Source organism: Cupressus sempervirens, chromosome 11 (assembly GCF_028749045.1).
Source record: "Cupressus sempervirens isolate cs-2001-9-10 chromosome 11, ASM2874904v1, whole genome shotgun sequence".
Classification (NCBI taxonomy): Eukaryota; Viridiplantae; Streptophyta; class Pinopsida; order Cupressales; family Cupressaceae; genus Cupressus; species Cupressus sempervirens.
In genome coordinates, this window is record NC_143128.1 from 338,063,232 (window position 1) to 338,080,520 (window position 17,289).

A 17,289-nucleotide genomic window follows, 5' to 3' on the forward strand; every position below is an offset into this window, starting at 1 on the left:
AAACAACCACGACAGATGTTACTCCCTACCAAAATGTTGCCAATGTGATTTGGACGCTAAGAACTTTGAAATTCTCGTTGACTGACTATTGATCTAAAATTAGCGTCAAATCTTACTTGAATAAATAATAGTTTAGCAGGAGCCGTATGCCAAAATTTGGTCAAAACATCTGGTCGATTGGGAAAGATTAGTTCCAGTGATTGTGAAGCTAAGAAGGAGCCTCATGCACTTCTCATTCCTCTTCCTACATAGGGTCACATAAACCCCATGATGCAACTCGCTTGGAAGCTCATCTCTGATGGATTTCTCATCACTTTCCTCAACACCGACGTCAATCACCAAAGGATTCTCAAAGCCAACAAGGACACAAATATGAATAGTAATAGCAATAAGATAATAATGATTTTTGTTCCTGGAGGACTGCCGACTGAGGTGGTCAGTGGGGAGAACCAAACCAATAGCGCCTCAATGTTTTTTGGGGATGTCAAAAAGACTCTTGGTCCTTGTGTTATTGACAAAGTCATTCGGGAAATAAACGACAAATATGAAGACCAGAAAATCACTTGCTTGATTACAGATGTTTGGACGTGCTTTGGCCTACATACAGTCATCGAACTCCATCATATTACGCTTGTTGTTTCGCAAACATCTCTTGTTTCCACCTTCGCCATTCGTTATTTCAGTCCCAAGCTTGTCTCCCTTGGCCTTGTTCCTTCCAATGGTAACATCTTTTTTATGGGTTCTTTTATATAATCTGATGATGTATCTTTTGGCTATACAGCCTAAGATGTTTTGTAACTGTTGTCATTAAAGGTGTTCCAAAGGAGGACAAGATACAGGAATATCTTCCCTCTATGCCGCTGCTGAAATCTGCACATCTGCCGTGGTTGTTTGGTTGTAAAAACCTTGCCCACCAAAAGGTTGCCAATCCGATTTGGATGACAAGAACTTTTTGCCCTTATGCGCTCACTCACGGACCTAAAAAAATATGAAATTTGGGATAATAGGATTGAGAATAGGAATGGTCTATTCTAATAACAGGTTTTTTTTGGCATAGACTTATGCTTGTTTTAGGGTAAAATTGGAATATGAAACCTTATTCTCTATTCCAATTTGGCGTACCAAACGGAGAATAGAAAACATATTCCAGAATGTCTATTCCTATTCCAACAACCAAATGGGCTCTCATTGATAAAGAAATCATTTCGAAGAAGCACCTAAGACCGAAGCAAGCCAACAGGTGAAATTGTTAAAACTGGAATGATAATTGTATTAACAATGAACTCTTTTACAAATACTAATAGTAGCATGAACAAAAAAAGAAACGTTTTCTAAACAAAGTCAACACCTAAATAAAGAATTGAATAAGAAAGCCTAAATTACCTTTAACTACCATTCTAGAAGAATGAGCTAAATATAGTGAGCTACTAAAAATATTAAAACTTTTATAATACCCTCCCTTAATGGTCATTCTATCAACTACATTAAGTTGCCCATTAAACTTGACAAACTTCTCTGGATTAAGAGATTTGGTGAGGGTGTTTGCAGTGTTGTCCTCAGTGCATACATATTACACTATCACTATTCAATATTTGACAAGCTGGCAGATGTGGTGACAATGTAGATCTATATGCTTTGTTTGTTCATGGAAGACTGGATTCTTGGATAATTTTAGAACTACCTCATTATCATAGAACAAGGGAGTAGGGCCTACTTGAAGGTTATGTAAGTCGGCAAGCATTTGACAAAGCCAAACTGCCTGACAAGCTACCTTAACTGTTCCTTTGTATTCAACTTTGGTAAATGAGAGTGATATTGCCTGTTGCTTCTTTCTGGTCCATGTGACTACACTTGTACCCAAACTGAAAACATACCCAGAAGTAGACTTCTAATCATCAATAAAGCCTCCCTAATCTGAGTCTGTATAACTAATAAGATGAGGATCTTGACTTCTACCATATAGAATGCGAAAATCAAGAGTCCACTTCACATATCGTAGCACATGCTTTACAACAACCCAATATTCAGCCTTAGGGGCTGTCATGATGCAAGAAATGTAACTGACAACATAGCTGGTCTAAGGTCTAGTGGCAGTGAGATAGATAAGGCCTGCCCAATAGTTTCATAAATTCTCACTCATTCCCTAATGGTAAATCTGATTTAGCTTAAAGTTTCAACTCTTTCTCCATAGGTGTAGAGATGGGATTGCAATCTTGCTTCCAAAATCTATCCAACAAACTTTTATCATCCTTTGACTTTGATATGAACATGAAGTATCTGTTTGCCAAACTCATACACCAAGACAATAATGGAGAAGCCTCAAATCTATCATGTCAAATGTTTGGCACAAATTTTTTTTGGCCTAGTCAACCAAATATGTTGCACTACTAGTATTGATCAAATCATTAACATAAATAAGAAGAATAAGAACCTAACCACTAGCATGCTTGATATTCAAATTAGAATCAAAAGGATTGCACTAAAAGCCTTGAACAATCAAATACTTGTCAATCTTGACGTACCATGCATAGGGTGCCCGTTTGAGGCCATAGAGCACTTTTGCCAATTTACAGACTTGATGCTCTTTACCTAAAACTTAAAAATCTAGCGGTAGTGTCATGTAAACCTCTTGTTGCAAATCAAAATTTGGAAAATAACTCATAACATCCATCTGATGGATGTGCCAACCAAATCAAGTTGAAAGGGCTAGGACAAGATGTATGGTACTCATTTTGGCGATTGGAGCAAATGTTTCGTCATAATCAATTCCCTCATGTGAAAACCCTTTAGCAACAAATTGTGCCTTGTACTTATCAAGTGTGCAATCAGCCATATACTTGACCTTATAGACCCACTTATAGCCAATGGGTTTCTTCCTTGGTGGAAGATCAGACAAGACCTAAAACAAGACATACGTTTAGATACGATAGCCTATTCCCTCTTTGGTATACCCTTAGCCTCTAAATATGTCTAGGGCTAAAAAATACTGTGAATACTGGCCATAAGAGAAAAATTGATTGTGGTAAGCAACTTGTTCTTATTCTGGATAGATCTATCCTCAACTAATACATCATCATGAAGATCACTAATGGTTTTGGCCCACCACGTAGGTTGAAGATTAGAAAAACCAACACCTACAACCACCACTTAGCTTGAAGATTAATCAACCAACATCTATAGTAGTAGGAACATTAGGATGTGGAATCACTAGCTGTGGAGCCTGAAAAACCTAAGGAGGGGTTGGTGGCAAAGTGTCAACTGAATCCCTCTCATTAGGAGAACCAAAGAAAAGATGGACATCCGTCCCTAGATTCAATAAAGGAAAACACAAAACAAAACCCAAGGTGTACAAAGGGAAGTATGTAAAGACCAAAAAGCACCATGAATTGCAAAGGAACAAGGGAATGCAAGGTAAACTCCATGAGAAAAAGAAAAATATTAAAATTGGAAGAAGTGATAGAAAAGAAATTAAAAGATTGAGAATGGTAAAAAGTATTTCCAAATGGTATTGTTGAATGATAATAGTACCTAGTTGGTGTGATAGCTACTTCCATATCTAGCATATAAACACTTTCATAAATGGCATATAATCACTCCCATATATGGTATATAAACACTTCCATATTTTGCATATGAACACTTCCATATCTGGCATATAAACACTTCCATATCTGGCACACAACAAGGCACAATAGATTGTTTGTGGAGAGGTTGAATGATCTTGTCTTTGTTCATTACAACCTTTGGCTTAGGACTAGATAGACTCTAGACACTGAATCCTCTCTGATCATCTAGAGTCTAAGTGGCTCACTGAGACTACTGGTCCAATCTTCACCGAGGAGGACCATGAGTGGGTTGACCAAGCAGACATAGAGGCTGAAGCTATGGCTATGGCAGAGGAGGAGGATAGAGCACATTCTAGCACACAAACACACCATTGATGTTGATCATGGCACCTCACATGTGGAGACTATGGCTTCATAGTCCTCTAGGACCTACCTTAGATGCTTTGTAAAAGGCAAACAAACTACTCCAAGGCTAAGGCTCAGGCCGAGACCAAGTTCAAGGATGAGGATGAGGCTTGAGCTAGAGCTTGATAGAGTTGTTTTTTGTTTACAGTGTTCACACTTTACAATTACACAGATGTGTTTCATGGAACATTTGATGTCATGGGTTTCACAGATTTTACATACATTTGACAACATTTATAATTCTATATATCTATGTCATCTGATTCTATGTTTACTATTTCCTTCAGCTACAATTTACATTTTACATATGTGATGGATTTATGTTCCTTGTTTATGTATGCGATGACAAATTAGCTTATATTTCATGATGTTATATTGTCTTTAAGTTTTATTCAATAAAGGGTTGCATTAAACAAGTTCTAAATCATCAAAATTCTCTAAATTTCAAGGGTTTTTTCATTATTCCAAGTCACGAGTTGATTCGTCCTTGCCAAGTCCGAGCCAAGTTTGAGATTGGGAACTATGCATAAAATAATCTAGATAGAAACAATAATATTAAATTACTACCATATCAACGCAATATGCCAAACATTAACAAGACTAGTTCCTTGTAAGTATAACATGAATAAAACATTATTATACAGAGATAGTGATATGACATTACACTCAATGTGTAAGTCTAACATAAATAAGAACTAGGAAACAAAATCAAAGGGAAACGCAATAGAAAGAATTTTCTCCAAGGAATAATCACCTAATTTCACTAAAAAAAAAGAGTTCAAATTAAATTCCAAAATACAAACAATATAAAAGAGTTCCAATAAATTCCAAAACACAATCAAGATCCAACATATCAAAATTACATGCAATTTTAATATCAACTCCTTGATTCTAGCAACTGATTCCCCTCATAGCTAACTGGGATAGCCCTATCTATAGGCTTCGCGTTGTTCCCGAAACACATAACAGGCAATCTTGGTCTTCTAATAATGTAAGTCATAAAACACATCCCTAAATAGGCTCCTAACAAGGGACTGAATTTTGGAAGAGTGTTTTAAAATTTTATGTATTAAACATCACATGCCATCCTTCATGGACATAGATAATCACATTTTAGCGATTGTAGCTTGTTGATGACTAGGGATTAGAGTTCCTTGATTTAATAATGAAAGTAGAAAGGTTCTAATTTTTCTTCAATATTTTCTTATTTCAAAAAATTGTAGAATTGAAATCTTTGTACTTTTGATGTAGGACCATGAAAATAATTTTACAAGTAAATTCAATTCTATACTTTTATCCAAAAAGAAAAAAGTAATTGGAATGTTATGTTTTGTCTATAAAACTATGTATAGTTGATTTCTTTGTACTTTCAATCCAGGACCATGTAGATTTTTTTACAAAAAGCAAAAAGTAATTAGAATGTTACATTTTGTCTATAAAACTGTATCTAACCTTCACTTTGATTACATATTAAATGCCTCTTGCTTTTATAGATACTGAATGATGATGTGTTCATCATTAGAGCTAAAAGTATGATGCAAAGCATCCGGGGGTCATAACTTTTGACTCGGATGTGGGTTTTGGCTGAAATTTTACAAGCAGTTGTGTGAGGACTTATTTGGATTGCCGATTGAGCATAGTTCGATAGGTAGCTGTTTCGACATTTTTTCGGGAGCCTGAAATTTCATCTTGACTTCTAAATTTGGAATTTTGTGTTTTTTTCAGTTTTTTAGAAAGTGTTTTTTTTTTTAATAAATCCGAAATCATATTCATGATTTCGTCAATTAGTTGGCAATTCATCTTGCCTTAGTTGGGGACTTTTCAAGGGAAAAATTGGGATTCGTAGGATGGGTTTTGATTCTTGAAAATTACCAAAAATGAAAAAATCTGTTTTTCCCAAAAATCTGCCAAATATGGTAATTTTCGAAATTGTAATTATTCATTTTCTTTCATTGTAGAGGCAGAGTAGAGTTGGAAGATTTTAATGAACAATCTGGAATTCTATAATTTCTATGTTGTGTGATTTTCTAAGTAATTACTATGAAAGGTTTGGGCTACATCATTTGGTATCAGAGTAGGAAGATGGCTGGGAGAGGAAGAGGAAGAGGAAGAGGAGGTGCCATACCAATGCAAAGATTGGTGTTGCATATGCAAAGGGAGATTGAACGACTCAATGAGTGACTCAATAATCAAGTAATACCAAGAGGGAATGAATCTGATGAAGAGGAAAACCAAAGAGATGCTGATCAAAATGAAGGAAAATAAGTGAAAGGTTGGAAGAAATGAGCTATGAAGATAGAGTTCTCAGGGCTTTGGAAGGAAGAAGTGAAGCAATAAAGATTGATGTTTCAGACTATGCTGATAGTCTTAAGCTAGAAGAACTAATAGACTGGCTAAACGAGATGGGGAATTTTTTCAAATGGAAGCCTATGATAAAAGAAAAGAACATGAAGTTTGCATGCACAAAATTAAAAGGACATGCAATGATATGGTGGGATCACCCCCAAAAGGAACGAGCTAGAAAGGAAAAGGAAAAGATTAAGGCATGGAGCAAGATGGAGAAAAAGCTGAAAGAAAAATTCTTACCAATGGATTTCATAGACCCTATTTTGCAGATTCCAAAATTTGAAGCAAAACTTATCTTCAGTGCAAGACTATACAAATAAATTCTACAAGCTATCCATGCACATAGAGCATCATGAAAATAATGAGCATATGGCTGCTAGATATATGAATGGCCTAAAATTCTATCCAAGATGAACTGAGCATACATCATGTTGATAGTATGGAGGAGGCCTACCAATTAGCTCTAAAGGCTGAAGAAAATTAGAATAGGCAATACATCCAGAGGAATAGAGGTGGTCGAAGGGGTACCTCAACTTCATTTCAGGGAGGTTCTAATAATGGTTGGCGAGAGTCTTTTCAAGGATCTGAAAAAAATATAGACACTAGGAAAGATCCTCCAAATCAAGAAAGATGAAGGGGGTTTCAGACAGGTCGAGGCTACGGAAGCAAAAGGGGCTGGGAAAACAAGAGAAGGCCTTTCACTTGTTTTAGGTGTGGAGAAGGACACAAGGCCTTCGTGTGTTCCAATTTGAACATGCAAGATAGAAATCAAGGAGGGCCATCCAAAGATGAACCTAGCCCAAGCTAACAACAAAGGATCCGAACAAGAAGTGTCTCCGGATATCGGAGAAAGCCTCAAAATGAGGACAATGATTATTCCAGCCAAGGAGGATATAGAGGAGAAAGGAATTGATGATTCATGGCTCAAAACCAACATATTTCAGACAAGGTGTACCTCAAGAGGAAAGGTATGTCAAGTAAATATTGGTGGAGGTAGTTGTGAGAATATGGTTTCTAAAGAAATGGTGGAGAAGCTAAATCTCCAGTGTGAAAAGTACCCCTCGTCCTTATCAGATTGCATGGCTTAAAAAGGGAAGTGAAGCCACAGTAGATAAGAGGTGCCTTGTTAAATTTTCCATAGGAAAGGTCTACAAGGATGAGCTATGTTGTGATGTGATTCCGATGGATGCATGCCATTGACAGAAAGGTTATTCATAATGGGGAAAAGACTACTTACACCTTTTGGAAGGATGGATCCAAGGTAATCTTATTACCTCTCAAGGGTGATTGAAAAACTAAAAGTATGCTATCTGAAAAAGAACTTGTCAAGGAGATGAAAGTAACAGGGTGTTGTTATACATTGATAATACAAAAGGGGAAAGAGGAAGACTCGCCTATACCGCCAGAAGCAGCTGCAATGTTGGAAGAATATTAAGATGTTATTCCAAAGGAGCTACTTGATGGACTTCCCCCAAAACGAGATATCCAACATCATATTGACCTTATTCTAGAAGCAAGTCTTCCCAATCAAGCGGCATACAAAATGAGTCCGATACAACATGCAAAACTGGACAAATAGGTGACTGAGCTCAAACAAAAAGGTTTAGTATAGGAAAGTATGAGCCCCTGTGCTGTCCCAGCGTTGTTAACCCCAAAGAAAGATGGAACGTGGAGGATGTGCACAGACAATCAAGCCATCAATAGGATAACCATCAGGTATCGTTTTCCTATCACACGTTTAGATGACATGATGGATGTTCTTGTTGGAGCAACATATTTCTCTAAGATTGATCTGCGAAGTGGATACCATCAGATCTGCATCAGAGAGGGGGATGAGTGGAAAACTGCTTTCAAAACTAAGGATGGTTTGTATGAATGGAAGGTTATGCCTTTTGGTTTATCCAACGCACCTAGTACTTTTATGAGACTCATGAACACTGTGTTGCGTACCTACATTGGTAACTTTGTAGTAGTTTATTTTGACAATATACTGATTTTTAGTAAGGGAAGGGAAGAACATCTACAACACCTGAGGAACATATTGGGGGTATTGAGAAAAGAGAAACTCTATGCTAATTTGAAGAAGTGTAGGTTCATGCGAGCAAGCTTGGTTTTTCTAGGGTTTGTCATTTCTGCAAATGGTGTCAAGATGGATCCAGAGAAAGTTTGAGTCATTCTTGAATGGCATAGTCCACGTAGTATCACCGAGGTGAGAAGTTTTCATGGCTTGGCTACTTTCTATAGAAAGTTCATTTGTAATTTCAGTAGCATTGTAGCACCTATGACAGACTGCACTAAGGGTTGGGAGTTTTCATGGACCAAAGAGGCCGAAGAGAGTTTCCAATACCTAAAGAAGATCACTAAAGCTCCAATACTAGCCCTACCAGACTTTGATAAAGTGTTTGAAGTGGACTGTGATGCCTCACATGTAGGCATTGGTGTTGTACTTAGTCAAGAAGGTAAGCCCATTGCATTTTTTAGTGAAAAATTGAATGATGTACGAAAGAAATATTCTACGTACAATATAGAATTCCATTCAATTGTGCAAGCTTTGAGACACTAGAAGCATTATCTACTAGCCAAAGAATTTGTGTTCTTTACAGACCGTATTGCACTGAAATACTTGAACACACAAAAGAAATTGAACACTAAACATGCAAAATGGGTCTCTTTCCTACAAGCGTTTACTTTTGTTCTAAAGCATAAATTAGGGAAACAAAATCAAGTTGCAGAAGCCTTGAGTAGGCGAGTTGATCTTCTAACCATCATGGAAACAAAAGTGGTTGGCTTTGATGCAATCAAAGACTTGTATGAATCTGATAGTGACTTTTGGGAAATTGTTGATCAATTGAAGAATCTAGTACCTAGGCATGTAGACGCTATTCAAGGTGAATATCTTATGCAAGATGGTTATTTATTCAAGGGGAAGTAGTTGTGTTTTCCTGTAGGCTCAATGTGGTTAAATATTATTAGAGAATTTCATAGCAGTGATATGGCTGGACTTTTTGGGAAGGATAAAACAATAGCGTTGGTAGCAGATAAGTACTACTAGCCAAAGATGAAGTGAGATATCACCAGGTTTGTGGAAAGGTGTCAAATTTGTCAAGTAGCCAAAGGGCACTCCTAGAACAGCGGATTGTACATGCCATTACCAGTACTAGTAGGACTGTGGACAGACTTGAGTATGGACTTTGTATTGGGACTGCCACATACACAATGAGGTAATGACTCTATCTTTGTAGTTGTGGACAGATTCTCAAAAATGGTTCATTTCATTGGTTGTAAGAAAACTAGTGATGCCACTAGGGTGCCCGAGTTATTCTTTTTTGAAATAGTTAGATTGCATGGGGTTCCAAAAACGATCACCTTTGATTGAGATACTAAGTTCTTGAGTCATTTCTAGAGGACCTTATGGAAGAAAATGGGGACAAAGTTACAGTTCAGCAGTGCTTATCATCCACAAACTAATGGACAAACAGAAGTTGTCAATCATAGTTTGGGTAATTTGTTGCGATGTATTGTTAGAGAGAAGCCAAACAATGGGATTTGGCAATGCCCTAGGCAGAATTTTCTTATAAGAGCTCAGTGAACAGGTCAACTGGTAAGTCACCATTTCAAATTGTTTATGGTCGTAACCCTCAGGGTGTTCTGGATTTGTTGAAACTTACCTTGGGTGACAGAATCAGTGATGATGGAGAGCCTTTGCAGAGCAACTCGAACAGTTGCAGGAAGATGTGAGACAGAAGTTGCAGGACAGCAATGAGCATTACAAAGCTTCCACAGATGCTACTCAAAGGTATCAGGTGTTTAGTGCAGGTGATCTAGTGATGGTTTATCTAAGAAAGGAGAGGTTTCCTACTAGAACCTATAATAAATTGAAATATAAGAAAATTGGTCCTTACAAGATTTTGAAGAAGATTAATGATAATGCTTATGAGGTAGAGCACCCTAGTGGTCTTGATATATCTCTTGTGTTTAATATTTTTTATTTATATACTTTCCATGGTGATGATGCCTCTATTGAACAGGAGGATGTGGTAGATTGGACACACACCATCCCCATCAAGAAAAGGGAAAAGGTTGCACAAATTCTAGACAAGAAGACTATTCAGACTCGCTAGGGTGACTACAACAGATATCTCGTGCAATGGGAAGGGTTGGCACCGATAGATAGGACTTGGATCATAGAATGGGATATGTAGAAGCCAGATGAGCCTAAATGGAAGCAGTTTGAGAACCAGAACTTGCAGTAGCTGCATACTTTTCAAGCAGGGGAGATGATGTAGGAGCATCCGAGGGTCATAACTTTTGACTCGGATGTGGGTTTTGGCTGAAATTTTACAAGCAGTTGCATGAGGAGTTATTCGGATTGCTGATCAAGCTCAGCTCCATTAGTGGTCGTTTCGACATTTTTTCAGAGACTGAAATTTCATCTTGACCTCCGAATTTGGATTTTTGTGTTTTTTTAGTTTTTTAGAAAGTTTTTTTTTTTTAATAAATCCAAAATCATATTCTTGATTTTGTCAATTAGTTAGAAATTCATCTTGCCTTAGTTGGGGGCTTTTTTGGGAAAAATCAGGATTCGTCGGATGGGTTTTGAAAATTACCAAAAATGAAAAAATCTGTTTCTTTCCCAAAAATCTGCCAAACATGATAATTTCGAAATTGTAATAAGTAGTCATTTTCTTTCATTGTAGAGACAGAGAAGAGTTGGAAGATTTTAATGAACAATCTGGAATTCTGTAATTTTTGTGTTGTGTGATTTTCTAAGTTATTACTGTGAACAGTTTGGGCTACATCAAAGTATAAAGAATATTGCTTCATTACCCTCGAAGGTAGGCATTCATAGACCTCTGTATCCCATTGAAATCAACAAATATAAAAAGAAGCTGAGTTATATGGAAATTGGTATGGGCGTAGTTCATTTTGGAAACATCCATATGCAAAATAAAAATAAAAAAAATAAGAGAAGAGATTTCAAGGCAGACATATTTGATTAGGGAGAGAAGGAAAGGAAGCATGAGATTTGGAATGTTGATTTGATTTAGGTTTGAATTAATTTTTTTATTTGTTTTTCAGTCTCCGTAGGCTATAATCTACGTCTAAATGAATCAATATATTATGAAAATCCTAGCTTTCCAAGAAAAGGTCTACAATTTACAGAGTACAGCATTATACCATAGTTGCTTCCATACCCAGCCAAGAAACCCAAGCATATAATGACACAAAACACTATATTGAGTATGATATTATTTCTATCTGAACAAAATAAATCAAAGCTATATCTCCACCAAAACATACCGCATAAGCATATAAAGAACCATCATTATTAAATGTGCTACATGGAATTGGTTGATTGCTCCTTGCCATTGCCTACAAAGCATAGTACATATTAATCAGGAATACATGAAATACATAATTTAATAGTATTACGATGTCTATTGGATGGATCATATTGTCCTAAACATATATACTCAAAATAAAAATTTCAAATGTCTGAAATATTTTTATAATTTTTCAATGAACTAACACAAAAAATTAATATAATCTTCTTGAATGAGGTTCACCTACTGATATTATCAACTGAAATAAATTTCAAGGTAAATTCTTCACTTGAACGATAATAAGCTACAGTTAACAAGAAACGGGGATTGGAGTTCCAATGAAGGGGACTTGGACACTAAATTTTCTAAGCATAGGAAGCAGACTTTTCAGAAAATTAACAAGTTACAAGATTTATAACAGAAATTCAAACAATTGAAATAATTGATTAAAATATAATAATACATACACGATACATATTGATGTTTAAGAAAACTAAATGAATGCCCAAGTGGCCCAGAAAAATGCTGATCCATTGATACCATAAATAAAATAAAATCAGAAACTTATATAGCCTTCTTAAGCTTCCCTGCAAAGTATCATTGCACATCATTATATATCATATAGATGAAATTGTCCAAAACAGTTATTATTCCCACACATAACTCTACGTGAGAACCTTCCTTTTACCCATATCATCAATTACAGTTGAATAATATTAAAACATTTTTGCAAAATCTCATAAGAGAGATTTCATTATTTGTCTAATTTCTTTAGTTAAAAAAGAAATTAAAATCCAAATGATATAATTTATTAACACATGCGACTACGATGTAGTACCCTTATTTTCCCAGTTGAATTAAGTATCTTATCTGTACATACTCATAGATCTCTGAAATCCTTTGAATTTTATTTCCTTCTTACAAGTACCATTTTGATCTTTGATTAGAAAATATTCAGTTACATGGATACAATGAGATGAATTGATCAGATAGATACATAGAGACTGACCTTGGTGGGATTGTCTAACATAGTCCCAGTCAAACTAAATTAGGTGGGATTTTATGACAAAGGCTTGGTCTTAGTCCTGTAAGGTGGAGCAAATATGGTCCTCGGCAAAAGATAAGAGCCCATATCTCTCAATACTTGAGATGGGCATTATCTAACAACAGAACCTACTTGAATTTTTTTCCTCCCTCAGCCAAACTAGAAACTAATCTTTTAGCACTCAAATGATTGTTTCACATCCCCCTTTCCATAATGGCCTAGCCAAATTCACAGGGTTTCTCATCTTTTTCAATAATAATTCACAAAGCTAACAAGAGGAGTTGGATACTAGAGCCAGGAAGATGATGGATAATTTATTGGGCTTATTCTCATTTTTTTTCCTTCTTTTTATTGAAACTTATTCTCATCTTTGGCAACCTATGGGGAGAAAAACTAAGTCGGGTATGTCAACCCTAGATGAAAACTTTGAACCATCCAAAGAACATGGAAAATTTATTATCTCAAATATGGCAACCACTGAAAAATGTGAGCATAGGAATACCAACATTGGAGAAATAACCTAATTTGTGCTTACAGCAAAGAATAGTTGACCCAACATTGAGTGTATAGGTGGGTCCATTGCTTAGGCTTACTTCTGTCAACGGGTTTTTTCTTTGTAATGGGGGTTAACAATGCTTAGTAGTAGGATCTTTGTCATCGGATAATCTATGGGGCCTAACAAGCTTCAATGACAAGGTAACAAGATCCTAATAAGCATTCTTAACCCGCATTCAGAAAGAGGGGTTCAAGTACCTTAATCTCTGAAAACCAATCAAAAGTGACACGCTTCACTATCACTCACTCCTCTAATAAACACACGCCCTCACGATGGATGATTAGCTTAACTGAAATATTTGAAATGCACAAAGTTGATATTATTATTTAGTAGACTAGTCTTTTCACCTACTCTTAGTAAGAACAGATACGTTGAATAGATAGGGTGGGATTGAAACAAAGTGGAAACTTGAGAGAAATGGAAAAAAATTAATTAGTTCAATACAAATGCGTGCTCTAGCCAACTCAAGTGAGCCCAATCCTTTCAATGTCTAATCGATCTTTACCCAAGTTTCTTTGCTTCAATGATTTGCAAGAGAAAAGAAAAATAAAGTATATTAAAAAGATGCATTGTATGCCTTATCCTCCGTGCCCTTAACCCTATAGTGTGGTTATGACTAGTCAACTTGTGGCTATTGTAAACTCTATTTTATGTTATATGAGCATTATGAAATTTATATCTGAATAAAAGGTTTTCTTAGGTGTTATATTTAGGTATATATATCAGCTAGGGAGACATCCAAGGCATGATTAGGGTATTAGGAGGTAGAAGTTAACTATTACCATCATATTGAATATCAAGTTCTTAACTAAGACTACAGTTCTTATTAGAGACTACTACAGGTATCCCACTAAGAGAAGACAAGGAGGTTGCCACCTTAAAGTAGGTACACTATTGTCAAATACTTGCACTATATTTCCTATTAAATTATTTTATTAAAAAGGCTTTTCATTACATTATCTTGCTTGCTTCAATCTGTGCATCTATAACAATGTCATTAGGAAGGGTATATTATAATGCCACATAGATGGATAATTTATTATTTAAAACTACCAACTTTCATTCAAGCTGAAATTTCAAGACTAGAATGTGAATTTGAATTTGTAGCATGAAGAAAAGCAAAACAATTCTATGCGTACATCTAAAAGGAGCTCTAAAACTATCTATTTTGTGGGTAACCTTATATCACCTCAAATAAAACCAAGTAAGAAGTCTCATCACCTCAAGGAACAATGATCAATTCCATACATAACGATATGGCAATTAAGCATTTCTTCCATGATTATTGATTCCACTATAGTTTATGCCTAAAACTGGAATCAAGCAGAATATTGCTTGTTCGTTGTACGATGTAACCATTTAAATTCAAAGGGTGATAACTGCAAAAGAGTTGGTAATCAAGGCTCATGGTAAATAGATTTGGGTAACTATGTAACATAATTTAAAATTGGCTTTTCGAAAGTGCTTTCTCCTCTTCTATTACAATGATTTTGAATTTTTAGATAAGATTTAGCATCTACTCTTACATCTAGAATAGACTTTTTACAAAAAGTTGACTCTTTACATCCTTCATGAAGGGGAAGATGCTTGTTTCTCATGTAAATGATACTAGGTTACCAGGCTCATAACTCAAACTATCAGGTGTCAGTCTGATACATCTCAGATCTAGATGCAAATGTGGTTCTAAATAAATTCCATTTAGGTCCTATTTTTTCCTATAGATTCATACAATAGAACTGGTGATGATTTCCAGCAAACCCCACCAAATCTTTGATGAGCAACAATAATTTCTCAAAAAAAATTGAGCATCTCTGGCTTGATTAGGCGTTCTGAAGGTTTTCATATTATATTCAATATGTTATTGAATATATCAATATAATGTTATTATAAGATAAGATAAATTTATTAATGTCCAACAAGAGACCACCAAAAGGGTCTAAGGGATTGGAAGCATACAAACAGGGAAACCAAGCTCAGAAGGAGCACAAATGGTGTCTGAGAAAGATCAAACAAGAAAGCTACAAATGGAGAAAAAACGAAAAGACTAGAGGTCTTTCCTTGGTGCAAAGAAATCCAACACTAAAGGATAAGGTCCGAGATGACCAAGAGTGCCAAACCGTCTCTAAGAACTGTTGGTGGTGTAGTGTCGGTGTCTAGTGATTCCATGATGGGGTCTCACGGATCTGGTGTGCCCAAATGGAGTATTGAGTGGCCGCTTCATGCCCTAGGCAGAGGACATGGACAAGAAAAAGGGAATGATTACCTAATTTGAGGCCTGGCTCTGAGGAGACAAGAGTTGTAAAGTGTGGTCACGAAGTTGCATGGATGCTCGGAGAAAAAGTGCCAGACAACGTTGGTCGATGTAACTAAAGAAGGCTGCCAGGGACATGCAATTTTTGTAAAGGCAGTGAAACCTCCCTCTAATCTCATGGTAGATATGTAGGTCCAACGCCAAGACATCCAAGGCATGATTAGAGTGTATAGGAGGTAAAAGTTAACTATTATCATCATATTGAATATCAAGTTCTTAACTAAGACTACGGTTCTTATTAGAGACTACTACAGGTATCCCACATAAAGAGGATAAGGAGGTTGCCACCTTAACGTAGGTACATTATTGTAAAATATTTGCACTATATTTCCTATTAAATTATTTTATTAAAAGGGTTTTTCATTACATTATCATATCTGTGCATCTATAATAATGTCATTAGGAAGGGCATATTATAATGCCACATAGAAAGATAATTTATTATTTAAAACTGCCAACTTTCATTCAAGCTGAAATTTCAAGACTAGAATGTGAATTTGAATTAGTAGCATTGAGAAAAGCAAAACTGTTCTATGCGTATATCTAATAGGAGCTCTAAAACTATTTGTTTTGTGGGTAACCTTATCTCACCTCAAATAAAACCAAATGAGGAGTCTCATCACCTTAGGGAACAATGATTAATTCCATATACAATGATATGGCAATCAAGCTTTTCTTCCATGATTATTGATTCCACTACAGTTTATGCTTGAAAATGGAATCAAGTAGAATATGGCTTGTTCCTTGTACGATGTACCCATTAAATTCAAAGGGTGATTACTGCCAAAGAGTTGGTAATTGAGGGTCATGCTAAATATATTTGGGCAACTATAATATACTTTAAAATTGGCTTTCCCAAAGTTCTTTCTCCTTTTCTATTACAACGATTTTGAGGTTTTAGATAAGATTTAGCAGCTACTCTTATATCTAGAATAGACATTTTACAAAAAGACTCTTTACATGTTCCATAAATGGAAAGATGCTTGTTTCTCATGTAAATTATACTAGGTTACTAGTCCCCTTCCTCAAACTATCAAGTGTCAATATGATACATCTCAGATCTAGATGCAAATGTCGCTCTGAATAAATTCCATTTAGGTCTTATATTTCCCTACGGATTCATACAACAGAATTGGTGATGAATTTCCAGCAAACCCCACCAAATCTTTTTGAGCATCTCTGGCTTCTTTAGGCAATTTGCAAGGTTTCATAAATTATTCAATAATGTTATTGATTATATCAATATAATGTTATTATAAGATAAGATAAATTTATTAATGTCTAACAAGAGACCAACAAAAGGGTCTAAGAGACCGGAAGTTTACAAATAGGGAAACCACAAAAGGAGCACAAACAGCTTCCGAGAAAGAGAAAACAAGAAAGCTACAGATGGAGCAAAAAGAAAAAGACTAGAGGTCTTTCATCAGTGGAAAGAAATCCAATACCTAAGGCTAAGGTCCAAGACAACCAAGAATCCCAAACTGGTTTTGAGAACCATTGGTAGTGGAGTGTCGATGTCTAGTGAGCCCATGATGGGGTCTCACGGATCTAGTGTGCTCAGATGGAGTACTGAGCGGTCGCTTCATGCCCCAAGTAGAGGACATGGGTGAGAAAAAAGCAATGATAAGCTGATCTAAGGCTTGGCTCTAACGAGACAAGAGTTGTAAAGAGTCATCACGAAGTTGCGTGGACTCCCAAAGATAAGGCGCCAGATAATGTTGGTCGGTGTAATTGAA

At 36.0% G+C, this 17,289-nt stretch overlaps 1 protein-coding gene and 1 pseudogene across 7 annotated transcripts in view; one reads left to right on the forward strand and one right to left on the reverse strand.

Annotated features, from left to right (window-relative positions):
- Nucleotides 1-17,289, reverse strand: part of LOC149529463 (protein RAE1-like) — a 283,668-nt gene that overhangs the window by 57,069 nt on the left and 209,310 nt on the right. For all 7 annotated transcript variants that reach the window (XM_089809683.1, XM_089809682.1, XM_089809686.1 and 4 more), the window contains exon 10: nucleotides 11,619-11,690. In XM_089809683.1, coding sequence (XP_089665809.1) covers nucleotides 11,619-11,690 — 72 coding nt within the window. The remainder of the gene's footprint in view (nucleotides 1-11,618; nucleotides 11,691-17,289) is intronic.
- LOC149529464 (7-deoxyloganetin glucosyltransferase-like) lies at nucleotides 34-10,080 on the forward strand (annotated as a pseudogene).